Consider the following 25,688-nt stretch of genomic DNA (forward strand, 5'->3'; position numbering starts at 1 on the left):
CTTTGTAAATTGGGTGTTTAACTTTCTATTTTCAGGCTCACTGGTGGTGTCCAGCTTCGGATGAGGCTGCAGGTCTGAGAACCAGGGGTCCTGCTCTGCCTTCCGGCAGAAGGTTGCTGGCCCTTCATGGCAGCCTGCCTGTCGACAAAGGGAAAAAGGAGAGGGGAGCTAACTGGCCTTGAAATGGAGGCAGCTGGGTCCTCTGAACACTTCTTCTCCGTGCAGTTCCAAGAGCCCAGCGTGTTGGCTGAGCACGGTGGCGCCCATCAGAGGCCTGTAACTGATGCTCAATGGAAGGTGAGGGGGTTGGAGAGAGAGGAGGTCCATGCAATGTCGCTTCATCTGGGAACCTTCCCCACCTTGTGCCCCATCAGTGACAGCAGTGAGGAGCCCCTGAGGCATTCACCAGCCCCTGCCTGCATCACATCTGTCTGTTGACCCATCTTTCTCTGCAGCTAGACTGTGAGTCCCTTGAAGGCAGGGTCCAACATTTGTTGGACCTGGGCTTCTCATGGGGCACACACCCGCACACCTCGCAGTGGCTGTGAGCATGAGCCCCTAGGCCCCAGTACAGCTTCCTCCCCTCTCCTCTCATTTCTTGTGCCCACTAACAACCAAGTGGCACAAGGTGGGGAGAACAGGAGGTGAGTAACTGGATTACATACAACTCAGGGTGGGGGGTCAGTGTGGGCCCTCAGTTCTGATTTCTCCATCAGGGCAGAAAAGCATTGCTTTGCTCACCTGTGAGACGCCCCTTTTAACTTCCACCTGGAACAAAGCCCCACCATTCAATCTTAGTGCAGGGCAAAGTTTTATCTGATAACAAGGACTAATGATCAGCAAAAAGGTAAGTGGTGCTAAAAGCAGCTCCCTGCACCTCCTCCTGCCAAGGCAGACAGGGCTTCAAGGTGAGCTGCTGATACCCACTCATGGAGGCTGAACAGGTGTCCCACCAGGAGGGGCTGTTCACTGGAACTGGTGAAGGTCCGATGGGGAGACCTGGGGGACCACCACTAAACAGCAGATTAAGCAGAGACAAATTCCTAACAGCCATGGGCCTCAAACCCACAGCCACATGCAAATCTGTGCTGCCTGTGTTCACTCAGTGTCCACTGCCCCCAGCACTTTCCTCAGAAGTCAGAACCAGGGCTTGGAATACCACCATTCCAAATATGTGCCTCTTTCCACACCAGTGACATGGGGGATTTGTCTAAATAATCTAATGCCTTCCAAAAGCTCAGCAGCTTGGTCAGTAAAGACTCCACACACAGCTCATGTCACCCTGCCCACCACATCACTATATAAGCCCAGGCAATGGTTCTCAAAGGGGGGGGTTCCCACATCAGCGGTATCAGCATCATCTGGGAACTGGGGCTGGGTCCCAGCCACCCTGTGTCCCAGCGAGTCTTTCAGGTGATTCAAGTAAATGGTCTAGTATCAGACCCAAACAGTTGATGGAGAAGCCATGATCTCCCAAGGTAAGGGGCATGGCCCTTTATCCAGAGGAAAGAGTGTTCACACCAAAAGAAATCTGGGCAAACAAGGCAGAAGGTGAGCATGTCTCTAAAGATACAGAGGAAGAATTGCAGCCCCCATTCTACATCTGTTTTCCTGTTGTGCTATTTTCTGACCAGGTCCACAGCTTTCCTTTAGCATCTGGGAACTGCACCCACCACAGGCTGCTCAGGGAACGAGGACATTCACAGTTGACTGAGGGCTTATTTATTTATTTATTTATTTAAAGTTTTCTTTGCTTTTTTTGGCCACCCCATGGCGTATGGCGTTCCCAGGCCAGAGATCAGATCTGAGCTGCAGTTGCGAGCTATGCCACAGCTGTACAATGCTGGATCCTTAACCCATTGTGCTGGGGTGGGGATCGAACCTGCATCCTTGTGCTCCAGAGACACTGCCGATCCCGTAGGGCCACAGCAGGACTTTGTTTTAAACCATAACTTTTAAACCATAACTTTGTTCACCGATTCTCCCTAAGGTGTTTCAGTCACTACTAACTCCACGATCCTTCAGAGGACGCGCCCAAAGGCTCACAGCAAATAAAACACCAAAGGCCCAGGTGGGTTGACTTTTACACCAAGGCCCAACCTGACCGGCCTTCCTTCACCAGCAAAGCTAAACTGGGCTCTCAGTGGAGGATGACGCTCAGAGGCAGAAGGACAAAGAACTGCCCATTTCCACATTTGCTATCCAACTTGACTAAGTCCAGTCTTAACCTGATGATCTTTGGATGGCCCAGCAAACTGCTCCACGGGAAGGACAGATGATCCCTGACCTTGGAGGGAACTGTGACACCCACTTCACCTTGTGCACATACATAGCATCTCCACAGGTCTAGCTACACATCCATATGTAAAGAGCTCCACTGCCCAAAGTTACCACACAACTTTTTAAGACAAACTATGATTTCACACTTAAGGAGAGAAGCAGGGTGTGCAAGAAAAGATTTAACATCAATTGGTTATGTTTGCAAATGATGACCTTCTTCCAGGTGCTAAGGCAGCAGAGAAAGTGTTAAGGGCAGCTGAGTGAAGAGAAAGGCGAGAGGCCTGAAAGCAACTCCTTAGGGTAGAATAAAGCTACAATCTCTCTCACATACACACAGTTTTAGCAATGCCAGTCAGTGTAATTTCACCTGATTATTAGCAATCTCAGCTCAGGTCCTGGAGCCGAGTCTAATCTTCTAAAGTTGAATTGAGGGGCCCTTTGTCCCTGGCTTCCAGGCTGCCCCCCCCGGCCCCGCCTCCCCAAGAAAGACATTCCTCTCCGCAGCCCCAAGCAGCAGCCCAGACCTCTCTGCCTCCTCGCTCAGGCTTGCTCTTTAATTACGCTTTAATGTGAATTGATCTTCCCATTAATGAGCCTGTAAAGAAGATTGATTTGGCCCCTTTTCTTCTAGGGGGTTTGCGAGGCACATGGAGAGTTAAGTATTGCTATTGGTTTTGCTTCTCCAGCAGATCCAGCCAAGAAGAGCCCCCTCCATCCTTCCTGGCCTCAGGCCCCCTCAACGCACCCACACCCCAACTCCAGAGCTCCTTCCACTTAACTGGCCTCGAGTAGGGTCACAGCCAGGACACCAAGGTTCCTTCCTTCCAGGTTTTATTCACCGGAAGTTAAAATAAAGAGATGTGAAACTCCCCACCCCTTTTATTTAATCATCATTTCTTCAGTGAAGATGTCACAGCAAAATAAAGAATCCTGTAGCTAAATCTGCCTCCGATCTTTTTATTTAAATTTTTCATATTTTAAGTCTTTCAGGTATGTTTGCTAACATGAGAGAAAAGTACTTTCCTCAAAAGTTTAGGAAAAAAAAAAAAAGATGAGTTTTCAGATGACTGGTTGCCACGGAGCTGGGAGGAAGCAGGGGCAGTGACTGTTTAAGGGTAGGGCACTTGTTTTGGGTGTAATTACAATGTTCTGAAGTTAGGGTTGTGAGGGGAAAGCACTGAGAATGCACTAAAAGCCTGCTGAACTGTATCCTTTGAAATGATTAAAAGGGTTTTTTATGTTAATTTTCTCTCAGTTTAAAAAAAATTAGTTTTCAGTAAAGTTTTTTTTCCCAAGATCTGAGGTGACAGGTATTTCACTGTTTTCAAATGCACCATAGACCTAAGAATTTTAACAGCACAATTACAAAGTCATGGGTAATTGTGTGCAAAGATTTTTAGCCTTGATCGCCTACCTGATGGAGGTCAACAGGGGGTGGGGGAGGGGGTGACAAGACAGATAAGGGACATGGTCTAAAATATACACCAACACAACAGGAGAAGAAGTTATCTGGGAAACACGCTACAGCTACTATGCATGAGACAAAGAGCTGCCCTGTTTTAAAACTAAAGTGGATTTCACAGCAAGCTTTTTCACTCCTAAAACTTAAAGGAAAAAAAAAAAAAGGCAACCATTTCCACTGGAACCAATCTTCTGAATGATACAAGTGCAATAACTACAGGGAAGACAGAAATTTTTCTTCTCCAGAAATGTCAATTATGCATCACACAAAATTACTGTTGCTGTGGGAATTGTAACTTGAGTTTCCTGGACTTCAAATTAGAAAAAAAAAAAAAAAAACTTCAATGTGAAAATCTACCGGCAGATTCTGCCCCTGGTAAACAAAAGTCTGTTTCTTTTTCTGAGGACTATTTTATCAAATTGAGCTCCTTCACTCCAACCCAATCCTATTAAAAGCTTTCCTTGAGTTTAATGCTTTTCTTGTTACTAAGGACAAATGGCTTTGGCATTATCCTCAGAACATGATGCAAATAAAAATCTGCTCTTTGACAAATACTTTAATTGAATTGGATTCCTTTAATCAAAGTATTAACCAAATGAAATGTTTCTGAAGGACTCCAATTTCCCAACTCTAGAAAACTAGGTTTTGATGCTCTGATAGTTAACACGGGCCTCAGCCTTTTCCCATGCAGCCCTCCCAACTGTGACCTCAGCAAAACAGGGTGCCGGTGTCCAGGGAATCAGAGCACTGTCGGTAGAGCAAGGAACCAGCGTTACTGACATGAAGAGACAGAAAACCAAAGAGAGATCAAGAGCTGAATTCTACAGAACAAAATCCAGAGGCCAAAGTCCCTAATTACAGATGTCTGTGCTGAAAGCCACAAAGCTGCTACTTCTGCTAAAAGACAGAAGGCAGCAACAGTGGTGATGGGACACTGGGGTCCGTAATTCTTTTGCGACATTATTACCCTGACTTTGTTTCCGAGTCACAGAAGGAATATAAAAGCTGTGAGAGCAGTTCCCAATGTGGCTAAGCAGGTTAAGAACCCGACTAGTATCCATGAGGATTCGGGTTCGATCCCTGGCCTCAGTGGGTTATGGATCTGGCATTGCCATGAGCTGTGGTGTAGGTTACAGACGTGGCTCAGATCCCACATCACTGCGGCTGTGGCTTAGGCCTGTGGATGCAGCTCTGATTCAATCCCTAGCCTGGAACTTCCATATGCCATGGGTGGGGCCCTGAAAAAGCAAAAAAAAAAAAAAAAAAAAGCCATGAGGATACTTTCACCACGTGTTTCAACTCCTTCATTCAACAAATGAGGAAAAAAGCAACTCATCCCAGGTCACACCAGCATCAGAGACAGAGCTGGATATATGCCCTTTGCCCTGACGCTCCTACCTATAACCTTGTCCTATAAACTTGGCCCCAAAAAGTTGCCCTGGCTCATCTGATTCAGGTGGCCTCTGCCATCTGGCCCCTTGCACTTTCTCATTAATTTTTTCATCCTTCTCCTGCCCACAAAGGGGAGACTTTGGAGACTAAGGGCTACCAACGTGAACATGATGAGGCTAACTGACTGCACACATTTTGCAAAGTGTCAGGAACTTCCCATAGTGATACTGTTGAATCCTTTCATGGTTACTCTGGGACACCCTTGGGGCCCCAAGTATAGGAGCACAGAAGGTACCCACTACAGGTTTGTTGCACATGTGACACCTTTTAATACTATGGTTCTGAAAAGCCACAAACCCAAGAGCAAAAGAGGCCCTTCAAAGCCTGAACAGCTGGAATCATCACATGGATGGAGATCCTGGGTGTGTCTTCTTCACAAGCCAGGGTGAGAAAGCAACATGCACCTGCTGCCACTCTGCTATCTTCTCCCCTGTCCTTTGCATGGTTCACGTGGCAAACACAGGAAGGCATGAAGGCCAACAGCATGATCCTTCGACCCCACAGTCATGCTACAAACCTAATTTTGCAGGCACTAAATCCAAGCACCTAAGATCACAGCCCCTCACAGAAAAGGACGATAGAAACCTTTCAGTGTGTGCTGATTCAGAGGAATAACTGCCCAAGTCCAAAGGAGACCAGCTTCAGGCCAAAGGTGATGGCCGGTCAACATGAACCTGCATCTTCCAAACTAAATTAAAACCAAGAGAGTGTCTTTTTTTTCTTTTTTTCCTTTTCTACTTTACATATTTTAATGCTGTCTAATGGAATAGCAGGAACAAGGCCAACCAGTCCCACTGCTCCGGGCACTTGGGCCAAGGAACAAAAATGTATTTTTAGTCTGCAGAGTAAGGCGTGACTTAGAGCACCACGGGCCCTCAGGGTGAGCTGGGGGCCCTGCCCACCACTGGCACAGGGCTGATCAGAGTCACCGGCCATATTCCCACACCCAGTGTGGGGTGGGGTGGGGGGAGCAGTACATGGGGACATGGGTCCGGTCTCAGTCCCACAGCTCAATTCTGTAGCTTCCAGGAACTCAGGCAGCCTTGGTTTCCTGACTTGGAGCACAAAGATGTTCTCTGTGGCACTGGCTTCCCAACTGAGGAGCAGGGAGAGGGAAAGCAGTGTTTCTCAAACTTGAATGAGTAGGCAACTGGCCAAGGGACCTGTTAAGGCAGCTTCTGATCCAGCAGGGCTGGGGTAAGGCCTGAGATTCCGCATTTCTAAAAAGCTCAGCAAGGACATAACATTGCTGGTGCAGGAACTATCCTTTATGCTGTAAGGAATTAAAAGCATCTCCCGGTGCATCGTTCTCTGAACACACCAGAGACTGACAAGTCCCTAACTGGCCTGAGGTAAGGGAGACTCATTGAATTTAACCAGCGATGAAACACCTTCCAGATGCTAGACACACAGGCTAAATGGGTACAAAAGAAAGTCAGATCCTTGACTATGCACCTTGTGACAAAGAGCTACAACCATCATTCTAGCATTTCACAGGTACAAGACTTGACTCAGATCCTGTGGCCTTCAAGGTGTGATCATGCCCAGAGCCAAAGGGCTAGGTGACAACTAGCCACCAGGGAGCAGCAGCCACCATTTGTCACACACCTGCTATGGGGCATGCAGGATGCTAGGAGCTTCATATACATCACGCTCCCCGAGAGTCTCATGCTCACTTTCCATATGCGGACAATGGGCCAAGAACACATTATGGAGATGAGGAAAATGAAATGCAGAGACATGAAGCTGTCTGTCCGGGACTTGAAGCTGGGCCACAATTCTAATCCCCAGCTCCCCAGGAAAAGGGTTAAGACTGACACTGTGTTTCACAAAGACAGGGCATCTCCTGGATGCTCGGCCCGTGGCCAGCAAAACCTGGAGATCTGAAGGCTGCACCAGCTATCAGATGGGTCATGCCTTCCTGCCCAGTCCCTCTGTTCAGCTCAGAGTTGAGAAAAGATACAGATAGGTGAGCAGATGAGTTATAATGCCAGCAAACTCAAAATCAAGTAAAAACAGGCAGGGCTGGAAGGGAAACAGGAGATTCAGAGTGAAAAGGGAGGTGCTATACTGGGGGAGCTGCCAATAAAATCTGGTCTAGAAAACTGCTGGACTCATGACTGGCTGGTCTGGAAAAACCTACAGGCCAGTTTTAAAGAAGCAAGCACCTCCATCTGACTGCTGAACAGGTGGAGTAACTCAGAGCTTACCTGCCCAACAAAGGCTCTTCACAGCCTCAATGATGACATTGCCCTCTCCCCACACCCCCTGCCAGCATCCTCACTTTCTTTCCCTTCATACTCTTTTTCATTTCCAGTCTGTTGGCTATAATAATCAACAGTCCCTGTGTTGGCTAACACTTGACCATGACAACCAATTCCTTCCTTTTATGTTGATTTCAGAAGTCTAATGATTTGTCTTTTTTTTTTTTTAAGCCATGCAAGTGGGCTGACTCACATTCAAATCCAAATTCACCTCCTCAAAGTTCTGTAGCTCCACATAGCTTCCTTTAAGTCCAGTTTATTCACTGAGATTGCATTTTAACCACTAGAACCAAGAAATTTAATTCTGCATACCCCTGGGCCTTACAAAGACCAATCTACCCACCCACCCCCAAATTAGAGATGAGGCAACACTTGAAGGTTTTAATCCTACACATCCCATAACAGCAGGCAATTGTCATCATCATTAGAGCTACATAGAGGAAGGCCATTCTTCACCAGTAAGCCCAGGAACACAGCTTTTCCTGCCACCAAATGTCAGCAAGATGACCCCACGGTCTCACCACACAGCCCAGGGTCTCCCACATGGCACTACTTACAGAAAGAGAGAGACGATGTGAGAGGAGGCAGGGCCCAGCGACGGTATGGCTGCCAACTCATTGTTACTGAGGTACCTGTAAGGACAACCAAGAGACAGGAATCATTTAAGTCATTCACATTGCGTACAAGGGAAATGGGGGGTAAACCAAAAACAAACAAACAAAAACAACAAAAAACAAAACAGTGCTGAGCTGGCCTGGGGAAGACTACTACATTGTAGTGCTGAACACAAGATGAAGCATTTAAAAGCAAGTTTTGAATGACAGAGAAGGTCGGGGAGGCCACAAAAACTAATTACTGACCACACCCAGAGTTTGGGAATAAACACCAGGATGCCTCCTGGCTTCCAGAAGCTTCCAACCTATAGCTCAAAAATTGACTCACAGACAAGGAGCAGTGAAAACCAGCCAAGAGGCAGGACACAGACAAACAGTGCCCAAACTCATCAGTCAGAGCGCTCCTGTGGGCTGCAAGTCAGTAAAGGATTTGAGCAGGAAAGCCCACCCCTTCCTGGTTGCTTTTCACACGTCCGTGACATGGCTCTGCCCTCCCAAAGGGCATCACCCTGAGACGCAATGCCAGAGACTCCCTCACACCCTAGGGGCTCCCGGGGCTTGGGAAAAATGGGCCAGTTATTCCACTAGCTCATCTGTGCTACAGCAAAGGAGCTGGGCTTGAGAGTGCAGCTTCTCTGAACTCGGACGAAGCCTCCAGACACGTTTTCCAGGAATCTAGCCACATACACACACGCTTTTGCACGTAGACAATTTGAAAATCCTCTGCAGACAAGAGATGCTCTCTAAGCCCCCTTCCTGCTTGAACATTCTGAATGTGAACTTCCAAAATTCACAACTCTTAATGGAAGGGGAGGCTGGAGAACCAGAACACAGCTTGCCTGGTCCGCCCCCAGAGACTCTGCAATCTGGCCTCCTTACATGGACATGTATTTCCAAATCTGGGAAGAGAATCCAAAAATCAGACTTGCGAAGGGAGCCCCAAAATCCTTAAGAAAGCCAAAGTGCAGTGTTCGGCCCTTTTTCGGGGTAATGGGCTGGAAAGAAACTGTATCTGAGATGCAGAATCCAGGATAAAGCTGGGTTATATTATTCTCAGTGATGACCTGCACAGGGAACTCTACCCAATATTCAATGGTAACTAAGTGGGGAAAAGAATGGATGTGTGTATGTGCATAACTGAAACATTTTGTTGTACAGCAGAAATTATTACAACATTGTAAATCAACAATACTTCAATAAAACTTTAGAAAATGAAAAAATACTAAAAAGAGAGTATGTCTTACATAGACCGTCTTGAGACAGTTTGAAGACAAGGCCACTGATATGACAGCTGGTATTCATACAAGAATACAGCTAGCATTTGCTTGAATAGAACAATCCGTTTGTCTGTCATCTTTTATAGAAATGAAAAGAAGAAAAAAAAAAAAAAAGAAAAGGCCTTGAATTATCCCATTTCCCTTTCTTCAGTGCCAAAGTCAGTTAGAGACAAGCTTGGCAATTACTGGGCCAAGGGACACAGAATGTCTGTTTCAATAGCTTCATGACTGAAGCATCTGGCAGAGAGAAAGCAGATCCGTATCATGTGGCAAATCCTTTCTCCACTTAAAGGGCCCTTGTTTGTGTGCTGAAGTAGACAATTAATTACTTTAACAGTCTCTTATCTGACGGCCCCCTAAATCAGATTGCTTCTGCTTCACCTTTTATCTCTCTACCCCCTCTGTGATCCATTTTCCCATCTAACAGGGATGCTGAAAATCCTCCAACAGTCTGAATCTCTACTAATAAATTTTCATAGCACCATAAATGTACATATTACTAGCAGAGACCCTCAGATCTTATCAGAGCAAGGAAAACTAAGGTCAGGGCCTGTTGCCAAGAAGCCAGCTTGCTTAAGAACTCTTCATTTCTTAGAGATTTAGTCCAAAACACAGACGTTGGGGTCATAATAATAATAGTGGTAGCTAATTTACTTAGTTAGGGCTTATCATGTGCCAGTCACGGCTCTAAGACCTCTTCAATATATTAACCCATCTTCAGAGCCCTATAGGTAGGCCTTATGAACATGTCCATCGTACCAATGAGAAAACTGAATCACTCAGAGGTTACGTCCTTTGACCAAGGTCACCAGTTGTAAGTGGCAGTGACCCTGGGGCGAGGGGAGGGGCTACATCCAAACTCTAGGTTCTTAACCATGATTTCTATTTCTCTTTAGCTGCAGCAGCAACTTTCCATGCATTACATAGCTGCATCATTACAACTCTAAATTAGGACCCAGACACTAGCAGGTAAGTTTTTTAAGTCAAGTCTCAGTTTAAGTCACAATCCCAGGGTGACACAGAGAGTGATACAGCCAAGGGCTGAACAAAGCACAACTGCAACTCGAAGGAGAGCCGCAGCAGAAAAGCCAGCAGGCGGAAACTCCTAAGCCCTTACATAACATGGTAGCTGTGTTTCAGTTGCTTGGGATCTGACTTGATCTTAAACCAGAGATAAACAGTAGGGACTTCTCTGCAAGGCAACTTTGGCTGAATGAGCTTGGTCTCAGGTCACCCCTACTGCACACACGACAGATTGCTACACCCAATTTCATGGAATAAGAAATGAGCAAGGAAAAGGGACATCATAACAACATTTCAAATCTTGACAAAAACGCTGGGAGCAGAGTGTAGAGGGGCCTCTGACCAGGGCTAAAGGTAACAGCATTTTATGTCTGGATCAGCAGCCCGGAGGCAGAAAGGGCAGGCTTTGAGCTCCACAGGGCTGCTCGGTTTATGAAAAGGAGAGTTGAAGCCCGGAGGAGATCTGCCAGGCCAGCTTAGTGCTCAATCATTTCTATTTAAAAAGAACCTCTAGTAAATCTAAGACTTAGCTCCACCACCACTGGCTCTCTCCTTGTTCGCTCTGTCCCCTGCTGAAATGAGAACACTATCCTCAAAAGGCAATGGAGGCCCCACTCGCACTGAGACCAACTTGCCAGACTGAAATAGAGACCGGTCAAAAATAGCACTGCCAGAGCCGGGCAGGGAAGGGCCTTCGGGAAGCTCAGCACAGTCTCCACACGCAAGGACGCTGTTGAAATTTAGGACAGTGTTTGATGAAATCTTCTGACTCTCGGGCTTTTCATCTTCCCCCCTTGACACTCCTCCTCTCTACCGAGATGTGCTTCTATCCAAGGCCCTAAAAATCCTCCTAAAACACATGGCTTCTATAACTGAACCCTTTCCTGATGATTCAGGACCAAGAAACAGTGGAGAAGCTGCAGACATGAATGGTGGCCCAACCCTGGAGCTGGAAAGGTGTGAAAAAGGCACACAGGGCTGCATGGACTGACTCCCTGCCTCCCCTACCCACCTCCCCCTCCTGGGTCAGAACCTGCAGGTGGGCCTTTCCCAACCTTCTCAGCCTCCATTTATTTGACTTGGTTAAAGGACATATTTCCATTTTGCAAGGTGTAAAAGGTTAGGATATTTCAGAGGACTTTCATTATTATGATTGTCTCAGTCAAATGAGGCATCAACAAACAATGAAAAACAAACTCATGGAGTCATTTTGAGTTAGAGCGCTTGGGTACATGTGTGTGTTTTTTTTGTTTTTTTGTTTGTTTGTTTTGTTTTTTGTCTTTTGTCTTTTGTTGTTGTTGTTGTTGTTGTTGCTATTTCTTGGGCCGCTTCCACGGCACATGGAGGTTCCCAGGCTAGGGCTTGAAACGGAGCTGTAGCCACCGGCCTACGCCAGAGCCACAGCAACGCGGGATCCGAGCCGCGTCTGCAACCTACACCACAGCTCACAGCAACACCGGATCGTTAACCCACTGAGCAAGGGCAAGGACCGAACCCGCAACCTCATGGTTCCTAGTCGGATTTGTTAACCACTGCGCCATGACGGGAACTCCTGTTTTTTTTTTTTTTTTAATGTTGGGCCATATTTATTTACTTAAAAGCTGATTTAAGCACGCAGTACAATTTTCAAATGATTTCTCAAAACACACACCAGGAATATATATATATATATATATATATAAGAACACACAGCTTCCTTGCCCTTCTGCCTCCAAGAGGAAGCTCCTGCTGTTGGCTACTAGAGATGGACACGTGTTTTTCTTTCACACAGATGCTTGTGTGTTATACAGACTGTTCTGTCCCATTTCCCCACTAGTAATAGATCTTGGAGAGCTCCCCCCACTTTTTTTTTTCTTTTCTTTTTACAGCTGCACCTGTGGTGTATGGAATTTCCCAGGCTAGGGGTTGAATTGGAGCCACAGCTGCAGGTTGACACCACAGCCACAGCAATGCTGGATCCCAGCAGTGTCTGTGACCTACACTGCAGCCTGCAGCAACACCAGATCCTTAAGCCACTAAGCAAGACCAGGGATCAAACCCTCATCCTCATGGACACTATACTGGGTTCTTAACCCACTGAGCCACAATGGGAACTCCTCCCTAATTCTTTTAACAAGCAACCGAGTGCTCCTCCGTAATTTATTCAGCCAATCTGCTACTCCTAGACACTTTGGTTGTTTCCAAACACAAAGTGAGCTGCCATTAATAGGCCATCCAAGTTAGGCCAAGGATTGGAACATCAGTTCTACTTGTTTTTCTTTTTTCCTTTGGTCTTTTTGTCTTTTTAGGGCCACACCATTGGCATATGGAGGTTCCCAGGCTAAGGGTCCAATCAGAGCTGTAGTCTCCGGCCTACGCCACAGTAACTTGGGATCCAAGCCGCGTGTCTGTGACTTGCACCACAGCTCATGGCAATGCTGGATCCTTAACCCACTGAGTGAGGCCAGGGATCGAACCCAAGTCCTCATGGATGCCAGTCAGGTTCTCGAACCACTGAGCCATGATGGCAACCACAGCAGTTCTTCTTGTATTTCAAACAGGAGAAGGTCATCAGTAGCAGTAAGGAGCACAGGTTTTAGAGTCAGGGCTATTTAATCAATAACTGCCACTAGTGCTTTCAGCTACTTGAGAATAAGGCAGACTAAATAATGACTTTCCCAAGACTGAGGATATAGTCTGTACACCAGATGGCCAGATATAGTTATTTTAATATCATGATATAGGATATGTTGCTTTAAGGCAACACTTACAAACAATAATAATCAGGGAGAATGCTGTTCTATGTGCCGGGTTCTATGCTGAGGGCTTTACGTGCTGCATCTCATTGAATGACATGTCAGCCCTTTAAGGAAGGCACGAAATGATCACTTCACCTTAAAAGAAGAAATTGAGACCCAGTTACAGCGTAGCAGAGCAGGGACTAAACAGCTCAGATTTTTTTTGTTTCTTTTTTGGTTGCCCCGCAGCATATGGAATTCCCAGGCCAGGGATCAGATCGAGCTGCAGTTGTGACCTAAACTGTAGCTGTGGCAACGCTGGATCCTTAACCCACTGTGCTGGGCCAGGGATCCAACTTATGTTCCAGTGCTCCTAAGATGCTGCCGATCCCGTTGCGCCACAGCAAGATCTCCGTAAACAGTTCAGATTTTTAAATGAGACAGATCCAGGTCCATTCAACCCTGAGCCTACTGCCTACCAATTGAATGGCCTTTGGCAAGTCACTTAACCTCACTGTGCCTTAATTTCCTTCTCAAAAAACAAACAAACAAACAAAAAAAAACTGCTGAATGCAAGCACCAACTTTGTAGGGTTTTGGCAGGATCTGGCTGAAATAATTAAATCTAACAGCCGAGGAAAGAGCCAGATATATAGTAAATGCTTAACAGGTGGTAGTTAATTCACAGCCAAAAAGCAGCGCCTCAAATGATACCCCCTTGTGATCTCACCCCTCCCTTGAACACACCACACACGTGTGCACACAGGCGGGGAGCAGAAGCCTGGGACACAGAGGGTGAGCCATAAATACCTAGGGGTGGGGCACACCCCGGCTTTCCTTGCCGCCTTGAGGAACATTTTAGGTCAACGGCCCTGGAAAGCACACGGCAGCACCCACATGAAGCACTCTCAGGCCAGGCAGCGGTAACGCGATCTGAGGGGAGTTTTTCAAGAGGAGGTATAAATAGCCCCTCTTATTAATAGAGGGGCCTCTCTGGCCAGGACCCCTGGCTGGAGGCCCTCCCTGGTGGGCTTTCCTCAGAGCTGTGGGCAGTGAGGACCATGTGGCTTGGCAGCAGCTGCACAAATGTCCTCATGTCCTCCAGGGGCCTCTGACGGCTCACTTCTGTTCTCCAACTGGCCCACAGTGGCCTGTGGTTGCCGGCCTCCAGAGTTAAACCACTGGCTAAACCACTACCCACCGCCCTGCCAGCCTGTGGTTCCCCTCGTGCTGAGGCTTCCAGACTCAGACGGCTGCACAGGGTTCAGGAGAACCAGCAGCTCCTGGGAGGCCCTAAGGCCCCAGTTCATTCGGAAGCAATGCTGTGTCCACTGTGATTTCTATCTTTTCTTTGACATCCTTCTCCACTTCCCCACCCCTCACTCCTGAAGGCCTCTTTCTGCCTCCAATGGACTAGAATTCCCTTAGGGAAAGGTCTGGATCTTTTACCAGTGAGAAGTTCCACTGCTCGGGGCCCCAGGCAATTCCTTCTGTCCATCCACAATGTGACACCACAGGCCAGAGGCAGTAATGGTGGTAAAACGTTCAATCTATCAGCCCTCAAGGATTTGCGTCCTAACAAAGCACCTAGCTCAAGGGGAGCTGCAAGGTTCTGAGAGTAGCAGAAGAGAAATAACACATGGCGAGGCTTCCTTGTGGACAGGGCTCTGAACATCAGATCCAATGCATAATTATTATGATATCAAGAAAGTGTAATTATGTCCATGGTCTAGAAGAGGGAAAAGAGGTGAGTCACTTCTAAGTAACTTGTCCAGGGGCACAGTTCCGGGAAGGGGCAGAACCGGAACTCCAACCCAGGCCCGTGTGTTACCAAAACGTACCTTGTCCCTAGAACACCATACTGCATCCCTGAAGTGCAATTCGTACTTTTACCACCCCCACACTCAGGAAGGCAGTGCTGCCACAGAGAGACTGGGATGGGAGTTAGACTGGTAGGTGCAGGCCCAGCTCTCCCATGTACCAGCCATGCAATTCTAGCCAGGTTCCCAGGCCTCCAGCTATTGGAAAATGTAGGATGAGCATAAGAATCGAGGGCTTATGAGCAGAGTGGCTGGCTGTGGTCACCACTCCTGAGTGTGTTAGCAGGAGGAAGGAGGGAAGTCAAACACCACACAGACAGAGCAGAGGATGGGGCACCACCCCGTCCCTAAATGCAACAGGAGTCCAGAGGAAGGGAAAAGCCAGGGTGCGAGGGTTTAAGAAAGGAGACTGGGCTTGGAGGGGGCTCTGGGATCAGGACAGGACATTTGGAAGGAGTAAGGAGTAAAAGGAAAGGTACCTAGAAAGAGAAGACAGGTGCGGGAAGAGTGGCACAAGGAGATATACACCAGACTTTCTGCCCTTTTTCAATCTTAGGTGGAAGATTACAGGTTAACATGAGGGGTGTGGGCCAAGGGGGAGGGGGACTGAGTGGGATGGACTGCAAATTCGGAGTTAGTAGATGTAAACTATGACATTGAGAATGGATAAACAACAAGTCCTACTGTACAGCACAGGGAACTACATCCAGTCTCTTGGGATAGAACATGATGGGAGATAATATAATAAAAGGAATGTGTGTGTGTGTATATATAAATAAAATTAATTTAAAAAAACAAAAGATGAGGGGTGGGGAGATGGAGGGTAGTACAGCTTCTGCAGCTTCATGGGTCCCTAACACCCAGGCCCTGGCCAGGCTCCTGCCCTCCTGCATGCCTGGCACAGTGGCCCTAGTCCTATTCCTTCCATCCTTCCACAGGCACCTGTATTTACAGCCTTTCCTGTTCATATCACCCATGTATGCTTGACCTGACTGTCACCATCCTGGCTCTGTTATCATCTCTCTGAAATCAGAAAACAAAATCCTCCAATGACCCTGTCCTACCCCCCTCTTAATACTTACCAACAGGACATCCTACTGGTTCCTTCATTCCCACCGCATCTTCCCCATTTTTTTTTTTTTCCCAATGGCCACACCTACGGCATATGGAGGTTTCCAGGCTATGTGTCAAATCAGAGCTGCAGCTGAGGCCTACACCACAGTCAGGGCAACACCGGATCTGAGATGAGTCTGTGACTTACACTGCAGCTTGTGGCAACATGGGATCCTTAACCCAATGATCGAGGCCAGAGATCAAACCCATGTCTTCATGCACACTACGCTGGGTTGTTAACCCACTGAGCCACGGAAACTTCACATCTTCCCATCTTAACACAAGCTCTGTGAGAGGCGAGGTTTGTCTAACGTAAATATCTAACAACAGAAGCACGGGATGAATGATTTATGGTATTATATTCATAGGTAGTAGTTTTACATAAAATTGAAGTGGGGCGGTAAAAAAAATTTATGTGACAAAATACTCAAAATGTAAGGATAAGAAACTGATATAAACTGCTAATATAAATACAGCTTAATTCCAAAATTATATTTCTAGAGGTATATCTTTTTCACTTAGTGTTCACAATGGTTAGGTCTGGGTGATAACATTGTTTTTTTAATTTGTTTTTGCCTGTTTCTTCAGTTTCCAAATTTTCTACAGTGGGTATGCATGATTTACACAAAAATTTCTCTAAAGTTCCTATGGAACCAAAATCCTGATAACCCTAATATCCGTGTTAAAAGCAGAATACTTTACATTGAAAAGAAGAAGAGGAGTTCCCATTGTGGCTCAGCAGTAATGAACCCAACAAGTATGAATGAGGATGTGGGTTCAATCACTGGCCTTGCTCAGTGGGTTAAAAGATGCAGTGTTGCCAAGAGCTGCAGTGTAGTTTGCAGACATGGCTTGGATCCTGAGTTGCTGTGGCTGTGGTGTAGGCCAGCAGCTACAGCTCCAATTTGACCCCTAGCCTGGGAACTTCCATATGCCACAGGTGTGGCCCTAAAAATAAAATAAATAAATAAATAAATAAAAAAGGAAGTAGAAAAATTGAGGCCTGATTTGAAAGACACTGCAAGCATAGAGTTCCAAAGGCAGTAATGCCTTGTTCTGTCTGGAGGTGGGAAGAGAAAAGCCAGTCTTACTGCCCATTTCTCTCTACCATGGCTTCTTGGGGAACAGAAGGGGTGGGCTGGCTCATATGCTCCAGCAAGCAGGCTGCTCTATCTCCCAGGGAACTGAGGCAAGTACCAGCCAGGGCTGTTAACGCAGCTGGTCCACAAGGCTTCTCACAGGGGAGGAGAGTCTCTAAAACATCCGCCGTGGACCTGTCATTTTCCAGTAATTCCACACCTGCTGGACTGTACCACCATTACTGACTGCCCAAGAAGAAGAGAGGGGCTGAAGGGAAGGAACGCTAGGAAGCAATAGTTTGTCACCCACAGCCCCCATGCGGGTGTTCCTGCTAACAAGTTTGGATGTTAGCAGGATGACACCCAAATGATGTGGGGAGAGAGCAATAATGCTAACATATGAGAGGGTCTTCCCCAGGAGCTCTCCATCTCACCCCCCGCCCCCGAAATTTGGAGAAAAGCACTCACACTTCTTGGAGATTCGGCAAGTCCTCAAAACCAGCAGGATCAATCTCAGAAAGTTTGTTGTAACTTAGGTTTCTGGTAAAAGAAGGGCAAAAAAACAAAAAAACAAATTAATCAACATTTGGCATTATATTCCAAATTCAGGAATCATCTACCCACCCCCCATCTCCCACTCCCCGAAATAATCCCTCTCTCTCATAACTGCCCCTATCTCATGTGCTATCTTATTCTTTTATTTTCAGGGCTATACCTGCAGCATATGGAAGTTCCCAGGCTAGGGACGGAATCAGAGCTGTAGCTTCAGGCCTATACCACAGCCACCGCAACACTGGATCCAAGTTGCATCTGTGATCTGTTCCCCACATAGTGGCAATGCCAGATTCTCAACCCACTGAGTCCAGGGATCAAACCTGCACCCTCATGGAGACTATGTCAGGTTCTTAACCCACTGAGCCACAATGGGAACTCTTCATGTACGATTTAAATACCCTTCCTGATACTGAAATTTACTGAGATAACTTGTCCCCACTGGAAGCTATAAAAAGTCACTGAAAATCTCAGTCACTTGAGGCTGGCTAAATCCAAATGGATTTCCATCAAGCCCATTTTGCTATTTTGCAACTTTGTAAGAAATTCCAAGGGTAGACAGTCCTCCTACTCTATGTCAGAGTGTGCTGGCCCAAATGCTTTGTACCGTATCAAGTCCAAGATTATTTTAAATGGCATTTTTAAAATTAATGTTTTACTAAGGCATCAAACAAGAAAAAGAAGTAGGAAAGGGAAAGACACTTCATGGGAAAGAGGGGAACCGACCCTTCATTGTCTAAAAATCAGTGGTCCTCAATCACAGATGATACTTGGCAAAGTCTGGAGACATTTCCGGTTGTCAGGACTACAGGGAAAACGAGGGGTGAGGGTTGCTACTGGCATCTGATGAGTGGAAGACAAGGATGCTACTAAACTTCCTTAACAGGATAGCCTTGAACAGCCGATGGTTATCCAGCTTGCGAAGTGCCAACAGTAATACTCAGAGGTTGAGAAACCCCAGTCTAAACAAGAACTTAAGATTAAAAATCGCTCTGATGTACAATCAAAGTTGAAAGGACTATTCAGAAGGTGAGCACTGTTAAGACCTGAAACATAAGGGATAAATGAACATGGCTTTCCTAGCATCAATGGATAAATTTATCAAGTGGTCATCATCAGGAGAGAGGAGCAGCATCACAGGAAATCAAGTTGGCGTTAACCAAAGGCAGCAGCGGAAGCCTGACCTGACAGCATCCTTCTCAGGATGACAGCCTGTTTCACAATTCTACAGTACAACATCTTTCTCCCCTTCATCCTCGACCCCTCCCTCACAGGCAGATGAGGAGCAAGCAGCACAGTGTTTGATCAGCTGAGCTTCCCCAATCACACCCTCAACCAGACCAGCTTAAACCTTGCAAGAACAGAATCCAGTCATGTGGTCCACAAGGGGCCTCACTTCTCACTGTGCACCGTGCCTTGCTCCCTGCCACCGAAACACACCTAGTCCTGTGTATACCAAAGGGGCTGGTTAACAGGTTTCATCTCAGCTATTAATCCCACTGCCATCACTGCCAATTAACAAGTACTACAAACCATGAGCTTAAAGTCTGTCTCTTAAGGGGCCCATGTCACATTAAGTGGCAACTTTCTTTTAAGCTTCCTCCAGAGACATTCCTTCCAATCAATACTAACCCGGAGCTGAGAGCCATTCACTGTCAACCCCAGACATTCATCTAAATAAAAGTCAAACTACCCTTGAAATTAATGGTACATCTGCGTTCAGGGCACAGCTTGAATTAAAAGCAATTTGTCCAGGGATTATGTTACCATAAAAATTGAAGGTGGTAATTTTTAAACCATCTATTGAAGTCAAGTGTGAGCTTGTCTGTTCCATGGGAGTAGTTACAATGGGATACACAGAAATCAACAGGTTGGACTTGGAAAAGAAAATCCACAGATGGAGCGCATTCTCTCACATCACAAAAAGGACTAGAGGGACTGAAATTTTCTGCTTTTGTTGAGTATAATATCACGACCAAAAAGGGTGGAAATCTTGTTTCTGGGTCTCCAGATAGTGTGAGATTATAATGATGGTGACATTTATATCATCATAGATAACAGGAGTTGTTGAGCAGGAAGAGGCATGAGAGATTCAGAAACTACCAAGGCAAAAGCCTGTAAAGGTAATAAGCAAGGAATGCAGGTGGTCACCTGCCAGGTGTGGAATGAAGTCACACACACAGCAGGGTGTGCCCCGCCCCCACCCAAGCCTACTCAAAAGGGGCATTTGCTCCTGTTTCCAGAAACAAGAGTGGCACAGACCAATCTCCTTCATTTTCAAGAGAAGCTCAATCTATGAATGTTTATGTGAAATCTTTTCAATTCTTTTTTTTTTTTTTGTCTTTTTAGGGCCGCACCCTTGGCATATGAAAACTCCCAGGCTAGGGGGCAAATCGGAGCTGCAGCCGCCAGCCTATACCACAGTCACAAGGATGCCAGATCCGAGCCACAGCTTTGACCTACAGGCCAGCTTGTGGCAACAAAGGATCCTTAACCCAAGGAGTGAGGCCAGGGATCCAACCTGCATCTTCATGGATACTAGTTAGGTTCTTAACCCATTGAGCCACCCTCAACTCTTAATATGCACATTCGAATATATAATATAAAATATACACATTGTATATAAATATCTTCAGACCACATTTAACCTGAGGACCACTATTTTTCAACCTCTGATCTAGGTTCAACATGAATGACTTGTTTCTGGCTTTGATGCATGGGCAGGGCTGGAGCTGGGACTCACGGGACCCGGGTCTCAGGCAATTCCTGGTGGCTCAGTTTTGAACAATCTGTAATGAAATCACTTTCCTCAAGTCCCATCCCAGGAGGCTCCATATCCTTCAGCAACTCAGTATTAGACTAAAACTATTTTCAATCACAACACCCCTTGGGTCCTTCTTTCCCTTAAAAGCACACAAAATTTATTTAAATTTCAAAAACACTGTACAAATTCTGTTTTTCAGATAAGGCAACCTGAGACAACGAGCTTTCAAAAGCTAGTTTGATCAAGAAGACAGACAGTATCAGGACTTAACACTGAGATTCCAGAGAGGAACAACAAAGCTGGAGATATTTGGAAGTGGAAATTTAAGTTCTCGTTGGGTCCGCCTGGATGCAGCAACTTTTTCAACTTTCAATGAACTAGAAAAGCCATGTATCAACAAACAAGGGTCAGCAGGCTGGCTCTGAAGACTAACTCTCCTCTTGGCACCTTTCAGCAACACAGAGAGAAGCTCAGTTCCCGTGGAACAGCTCTTGGACACAAAGCTCCCCCAGCTTTTACATCTGAGAAATAAATCCTGGTACAAGCTGCTCATCACCAACTGCTTTATCAGAAAATGGGGGAAATATTTACTCTCCCGGACACACAAATATAATCTGAAGTAAAATCCTCAGACATTTTTTTGTTTGCTCATTTCTGGGGACCCATTCTCAGATAATTATTTTTTGTTGTGCTAAAATATACATAACATAAAATGTGGTCTCTTAATCTCTCTCTTTTTTTTTTTTTGGTTTGTTATGTTTTTTGTTTTTTCTTTTTGGCCACACTCACAGCATAAAGAAGTCCTCAGGCCAGGAATCGAACCCTTACCACATCAGTGACCCGAGCCATAGCAGTGACAATGCTGGAAACTTAACCCGGTATGCCACCATAGAACTCCCCATCTTAACCATTTTTAAGTGTACAGTTCAAGGGTAATAAGTATACTCTTACTGTTGTGCAACCATGACCACCATCCATCCCTCCCTAGAAGGTCTGCATCTTTTCCAACTGAAACTCAACACCTACTCAACACTAACTTCCCATTCTCCCCTCCCCCCAGGCCTGGCCAACCTCCATTCTACCTGATATCAGTAGGAATCTGACTTGTTATGTATTTCATATAAGTGGAGCCACACAGTATATGGCCTTTCTTGCCTGGCTTATTTTGCTCAGCACAGTGTCCTCAAGGTTCTTTCATGTTTTGGGGCCCAGGGGAGGGGGGAGGTTCTTGAGCCCATCGGCAGCATGTGGAACTTTCCATGCCAGGGATCAAATCTGCACCACGGCAGTGACAGCACTGGATCCTTTACCTGCTAAACCACCAGGGAAGTCCAAAGTCCACTCACGTCACAGCATGTGCCAGAACTTGTTTCTTTTTGTGGCTGAATAATACTCCACTATTCTACTGTATGGATGTGTGTGTGTGTGTATCACCTATTTTGTAACTGATGGTCATTTGGGTTGTTTCCATCTTTTGGTTATTGTGAATCATGATCTTATGAACACTAGTTTATTTATCTACTTAAAAGAAAAAAAAAAAAAAAACCTTTGAGGAGTTCCCTGGTGACCTAGTGGTTAAAGATTTGGCACTGTCACTACTGTGGCCTCGGTTCAACCAATGGCCTGGGAATTGCCGCACGCTGCAGGTGAGGCAAAAAAAAAAAACCAAAAAATCAAAAAAACAAACCCACCTTTGACTGCTATGCTTTCTGACAACCTTCATTTCTCAGCGATTAAAGAAATCCATTTACTCAGCCCCAGAACAGTACAGAAGGATCTGAGTTCTCATCTGTGGTCTCAAGAACAACCCAAGAGTTACTCGGTGAAAAATCTTTACGCAGGCCTTTCTTTCAGGCAGCAGCTGACATGCAGGCCAGGCTAAAGCATCTCACTTATTTCTACCAAAATGATCACCCCTTACCAGGCCCAACATCTAAATGTGTCTTGGTTGAAGGTTTCAGATTCTCCTGTCAAAACAATTCATCTGTCAGCAGGACAGATGCTGTCAGAAGCATTTCTGCACCTTTCAGTAGCAAAGTGGAGGGGAAAGAAACCTCAGGGAATTTAGTTACTGCCAATTGCAGCTTTCATTAAACAGTTTGTCAGCCATTGTCATAACACACATTTCCCTTGTTCTCGCACAAAGGGTGCACAGATCTTAGAACAATGGAGCCAGGCCATGGATATTCTTTCTGCTAATCTGCTGAAAGATGACTGTCCGGCCCACCATTTGCCAAACACACAAGAGGCACCTCCACAGAGACCAGCTCAAATTTTGACCAAGTTTTATCTGAGAATAAAAAGCAAACGGTTCAACAGCACATGACAATAATCTGCTTGCAGCGCCTTTTTTTCCCCAGCAAGACCCCCTACCCAGACCCCACAGACTGAGAAGAGCTAAGTCTTTAACAGCCAAGAAATCCCCACCATTCTGTAAAACCTGTGCCCTCCAATTAGGTAGCCACTAGCCATGTGACTATTGATTTTTTTTTTCTTTCTACACCACACCGGTGGCATATGGAAGTTCCTGGGCTAGGGATCAAATAGGAGCTGCAGCTGCAAGCCTATGCCACAACCGCAGCAACCCCAGACCTGAGCCTCATCTTCGACCTACACTGCAGCCTGCAGCAACGCTGGACCCTTAACCCACTGAGAGAGGCCAGGGATCGAATCTGCAACCTCATCGATACTAGTCAGGTTCTTAAACCACTGAGCCACAACAGGAACTCCACTATTGACATTTATACTTAAATTAAGATTACAGGAGTTCTCGTTGTGGCTCAGTGGGTTGTGAATCTGACTCGTACCCATGAGGATGCATGTTCAATCCCTGGCCTCACTCAGTGGGTTAAGGATCCTGCACTGCTGTGAGCTATGGCGTAGGTTGCATAAGCTACTCAGATCTGGCATTGCTGTGGCGTAGGCCAGCTGCTACAGCTCCAATTCAGCCCCTAGCCTAGGGACCTCCATATGCTGCAGGTGTGGCCCTAAAAAGACAAAAAGACCAAAAAAAAAAAAAATGTGATGGGGAAATGGGCACAGATCTCAGCCCCCATCCTTGAGGCATACAAAGTTCTTAGCCAATCCCAATAGAGCAAAGGCCCTTTGAAAGCTCAATCCACTAGGAAGACACTCTTTAAAAAAAAAAAAAAAAAAAAGCCCTCTGAATGTAATTCTATAGGCTTAATCAGTATTTACATAATCTGACCAGCATCTTCCTGGATTACAACCAGAACCACATATTACAAACTTGGCAAACGCTATTCAAAGCTGGCAAACAATAATTCATTGACTCCTTGGAAGTTAAGGGATAAAAAGTTCCGTTTACTTTTGAGTAAGCTGTGGTGAGGAAATAACCCTAACATCATCAGACAACATAATTAGCACTTTATCCTGAAAAACAGGCACTGCTCACAGACCACAGCCTCTACAGGCCAAACCTCTCCCTGGGAAGGGAAAGGGCAACGCGAGGCTGTATTTTTCAACTTTAATACGAATAATAATTCAAAGTGGAGGGATCTGTGACAAGCATTCCCTAGGGAATGAGGTTTTCCCATTCAGTTTGGTTTCCAGGCCAGCCTATTTCCCATTACTCAGCCCCCTCTGGCCTCCTGAACGTCACAGGACTTTGCATATTTTCAGCTTTCAGATGCTTGCTAAAGTGAAGAATACAGCTGGGAAGAAAAGTGTGAAGCAATCCAATGATCCAACTGCTGAACACAGTTGGGGCACCTAGGACTAGCCTGGGAACCTCTTCTTTCTCTAGGGAAAATGTGGGCTCTGGCCGTATGTCTCTTTTACCCTCATAACCTGCCCTGCAGACAGTCCATTAAAGGAGTCACCTGCTTAGGACTATCTGAGAAAAAATGATCAATCAGTCCTTCTAAATCTCAAGAGGTGCGAATGAGGACGAGCATGTGACTTTTTGAAAGTTATTTAATGCCTAACCTTTTAAGCTTTTCTCTGCTGCATTTTTACCTTCTGAGGAACTGCATGTTGTACACATTAAGATCCAAAGAAATCACCACACTGTGTTCCCGAGGCCCACATTCTAAGGTTTTATGAAAATAGGTTTCTTTTTAAATCTAGGATATCAGACGTCCTTATCTTTTTTTTCTACTGAGATGCAAAAGCCACAACTGAACACCCTGATAATACATTAAAGGCTTATATAAAGAATGATAGGGAATTCCCGCTGTGGAGCAGCGGAAACGTATTCGACCAGTATCCATGAGGAGGCAGGTTCAATTTGTGGCCTCACTCAGTGAGTTAAGCATCTGGTGTTGCTGTGAGCTGTGGTGTAGGTCAGAGAAGCAGCTCAGATCTAGTGTTGCTACATGGCATAGGCCGAAAGGTGTAGCTCTGATTCGACCCTTAGCCTGGGAAATTCCATATACCTCAGATTCGGTCCTAAAAAACAAACAAAAAAGACTGATAAAATTGCAGCTTAAACTGGAATCATCCTCACCCAGGAATTCCCATTCAGGTGGCTCTGAACTTGCTGTCTTTTTTCGGTAAACTGATCAACTACACATTCCCTAAAGTGAGCCCTGGAAAAAGAAACACATTCAACATATCATCAGATACAAAAGCACTTGGGATCTGCGTCATACAGATGGCTCACCCTGTGAGCTTTTGGTCATTTATCTTGAAGAAAGTTAGTAACGAGTCATAGTTATTGCAATTTTCAAAAATGTTACACAGATGATTCTCTACACAAATGAGGCTGACAAGCAACTCAAAAGAAGAGATAAAACACACTAGCCATTACAAAAACCCCAGAGTCAGTCACTCCTTAAAATCAACTTTAGCAATCAGTGTAGGTCTGTGAATCCTGATGCCTAAGATATTATCCGAGGGAAGGCAGCCACGTGCATCTCTGCAACCCCATCAGTCTTAAGTGTCCTTCCCTGCCTAAGTGGCTTACACAGTTCCCAGGCTGGGGGTTAGTTTGAATGCAAGGTTAAGTCCTTGTCCTGCTGCACCCAGCAGATGTCAAATTTGACAAATATTTATTGGGTGTTTGTCTACAATGTATACTGCGCTGTGGTTCAGATACAAACTGGGATAAGATCTAGTCCTTGACCTTAAGGAGTTTACAACCTACAGGTCAGATAAAGACCCTGGACCAAATAATTCCAGCCAAAGGCTCTAACAGGGCAAGCATCTTGGGAAGGGTGGGCCAGGAAGTGTTTTTTTTGTTTTTGTTTTGTTTTTTTGCCTTTTCAGGGCCACACCCTTGGCATATGGTGGTTCCCAGGCTAGAGGTTGA

General features: G+C 45.9%; 1 protein-coding gene across 3 annotated transcripts in view; it reads right to left on the reverse strand.

Annotated features, from left to right (window-relative positions):
* LRIG1 (leucine rich repeats and immunoglobulin like domains 1) overlaps positions 1 to 25,688 on the reverse strand; it is a 116,988-nt gene that overhangs the window by 58,581 nt on the left and 32,719 nt on the right. The window contains exons 1-3 of one of the 3 annotated variants that reach the window (XM_047778839.1): positions 18,379 to 18,396; positions 17,569 to 17,640; positions 8,016 to 8,090 (exon numbers count right to left, since the gene is read on the reverse strand). Coding sequence is in view for 1 of the 3 variants with exons in the window: in XM_047778829.1 (XP_047634785.1) it covers positions 8,016 to 8,090; positions 17,569 to 17,640 (147 nt within the window). In the remaining 2 variants the exon portion in view is untranslated. Of the gene's footprint in view, positions 1 to 8,015; positions 8,091 to 17,568; positions 17,641 to 17,815; positions 17,833 to 18,378; positions 18,397 to 25,688 lie in introns of those variants that run through there. The other 2 variants (XM_047778848.1, XM_047778829.1) reach the window with 2 other exon arrangements.

The sequence above is a fragment of the Phacochoerus africanus genome, chromosome 1 (assembly GCF_016906955.1).
Source record: "Phacochoerus africanus isolate WHEZ1 chromosome 1, ROS_Pafr_v1, whole genome shotgun sequence".
In the NCBI taxonomy this organism is placed as follows: Eukaryota; Metazoa; Chordata; class Mammalia; order Artiodactyla; family Suidae; genus Phacochoerus; species Phacochoerus africanus.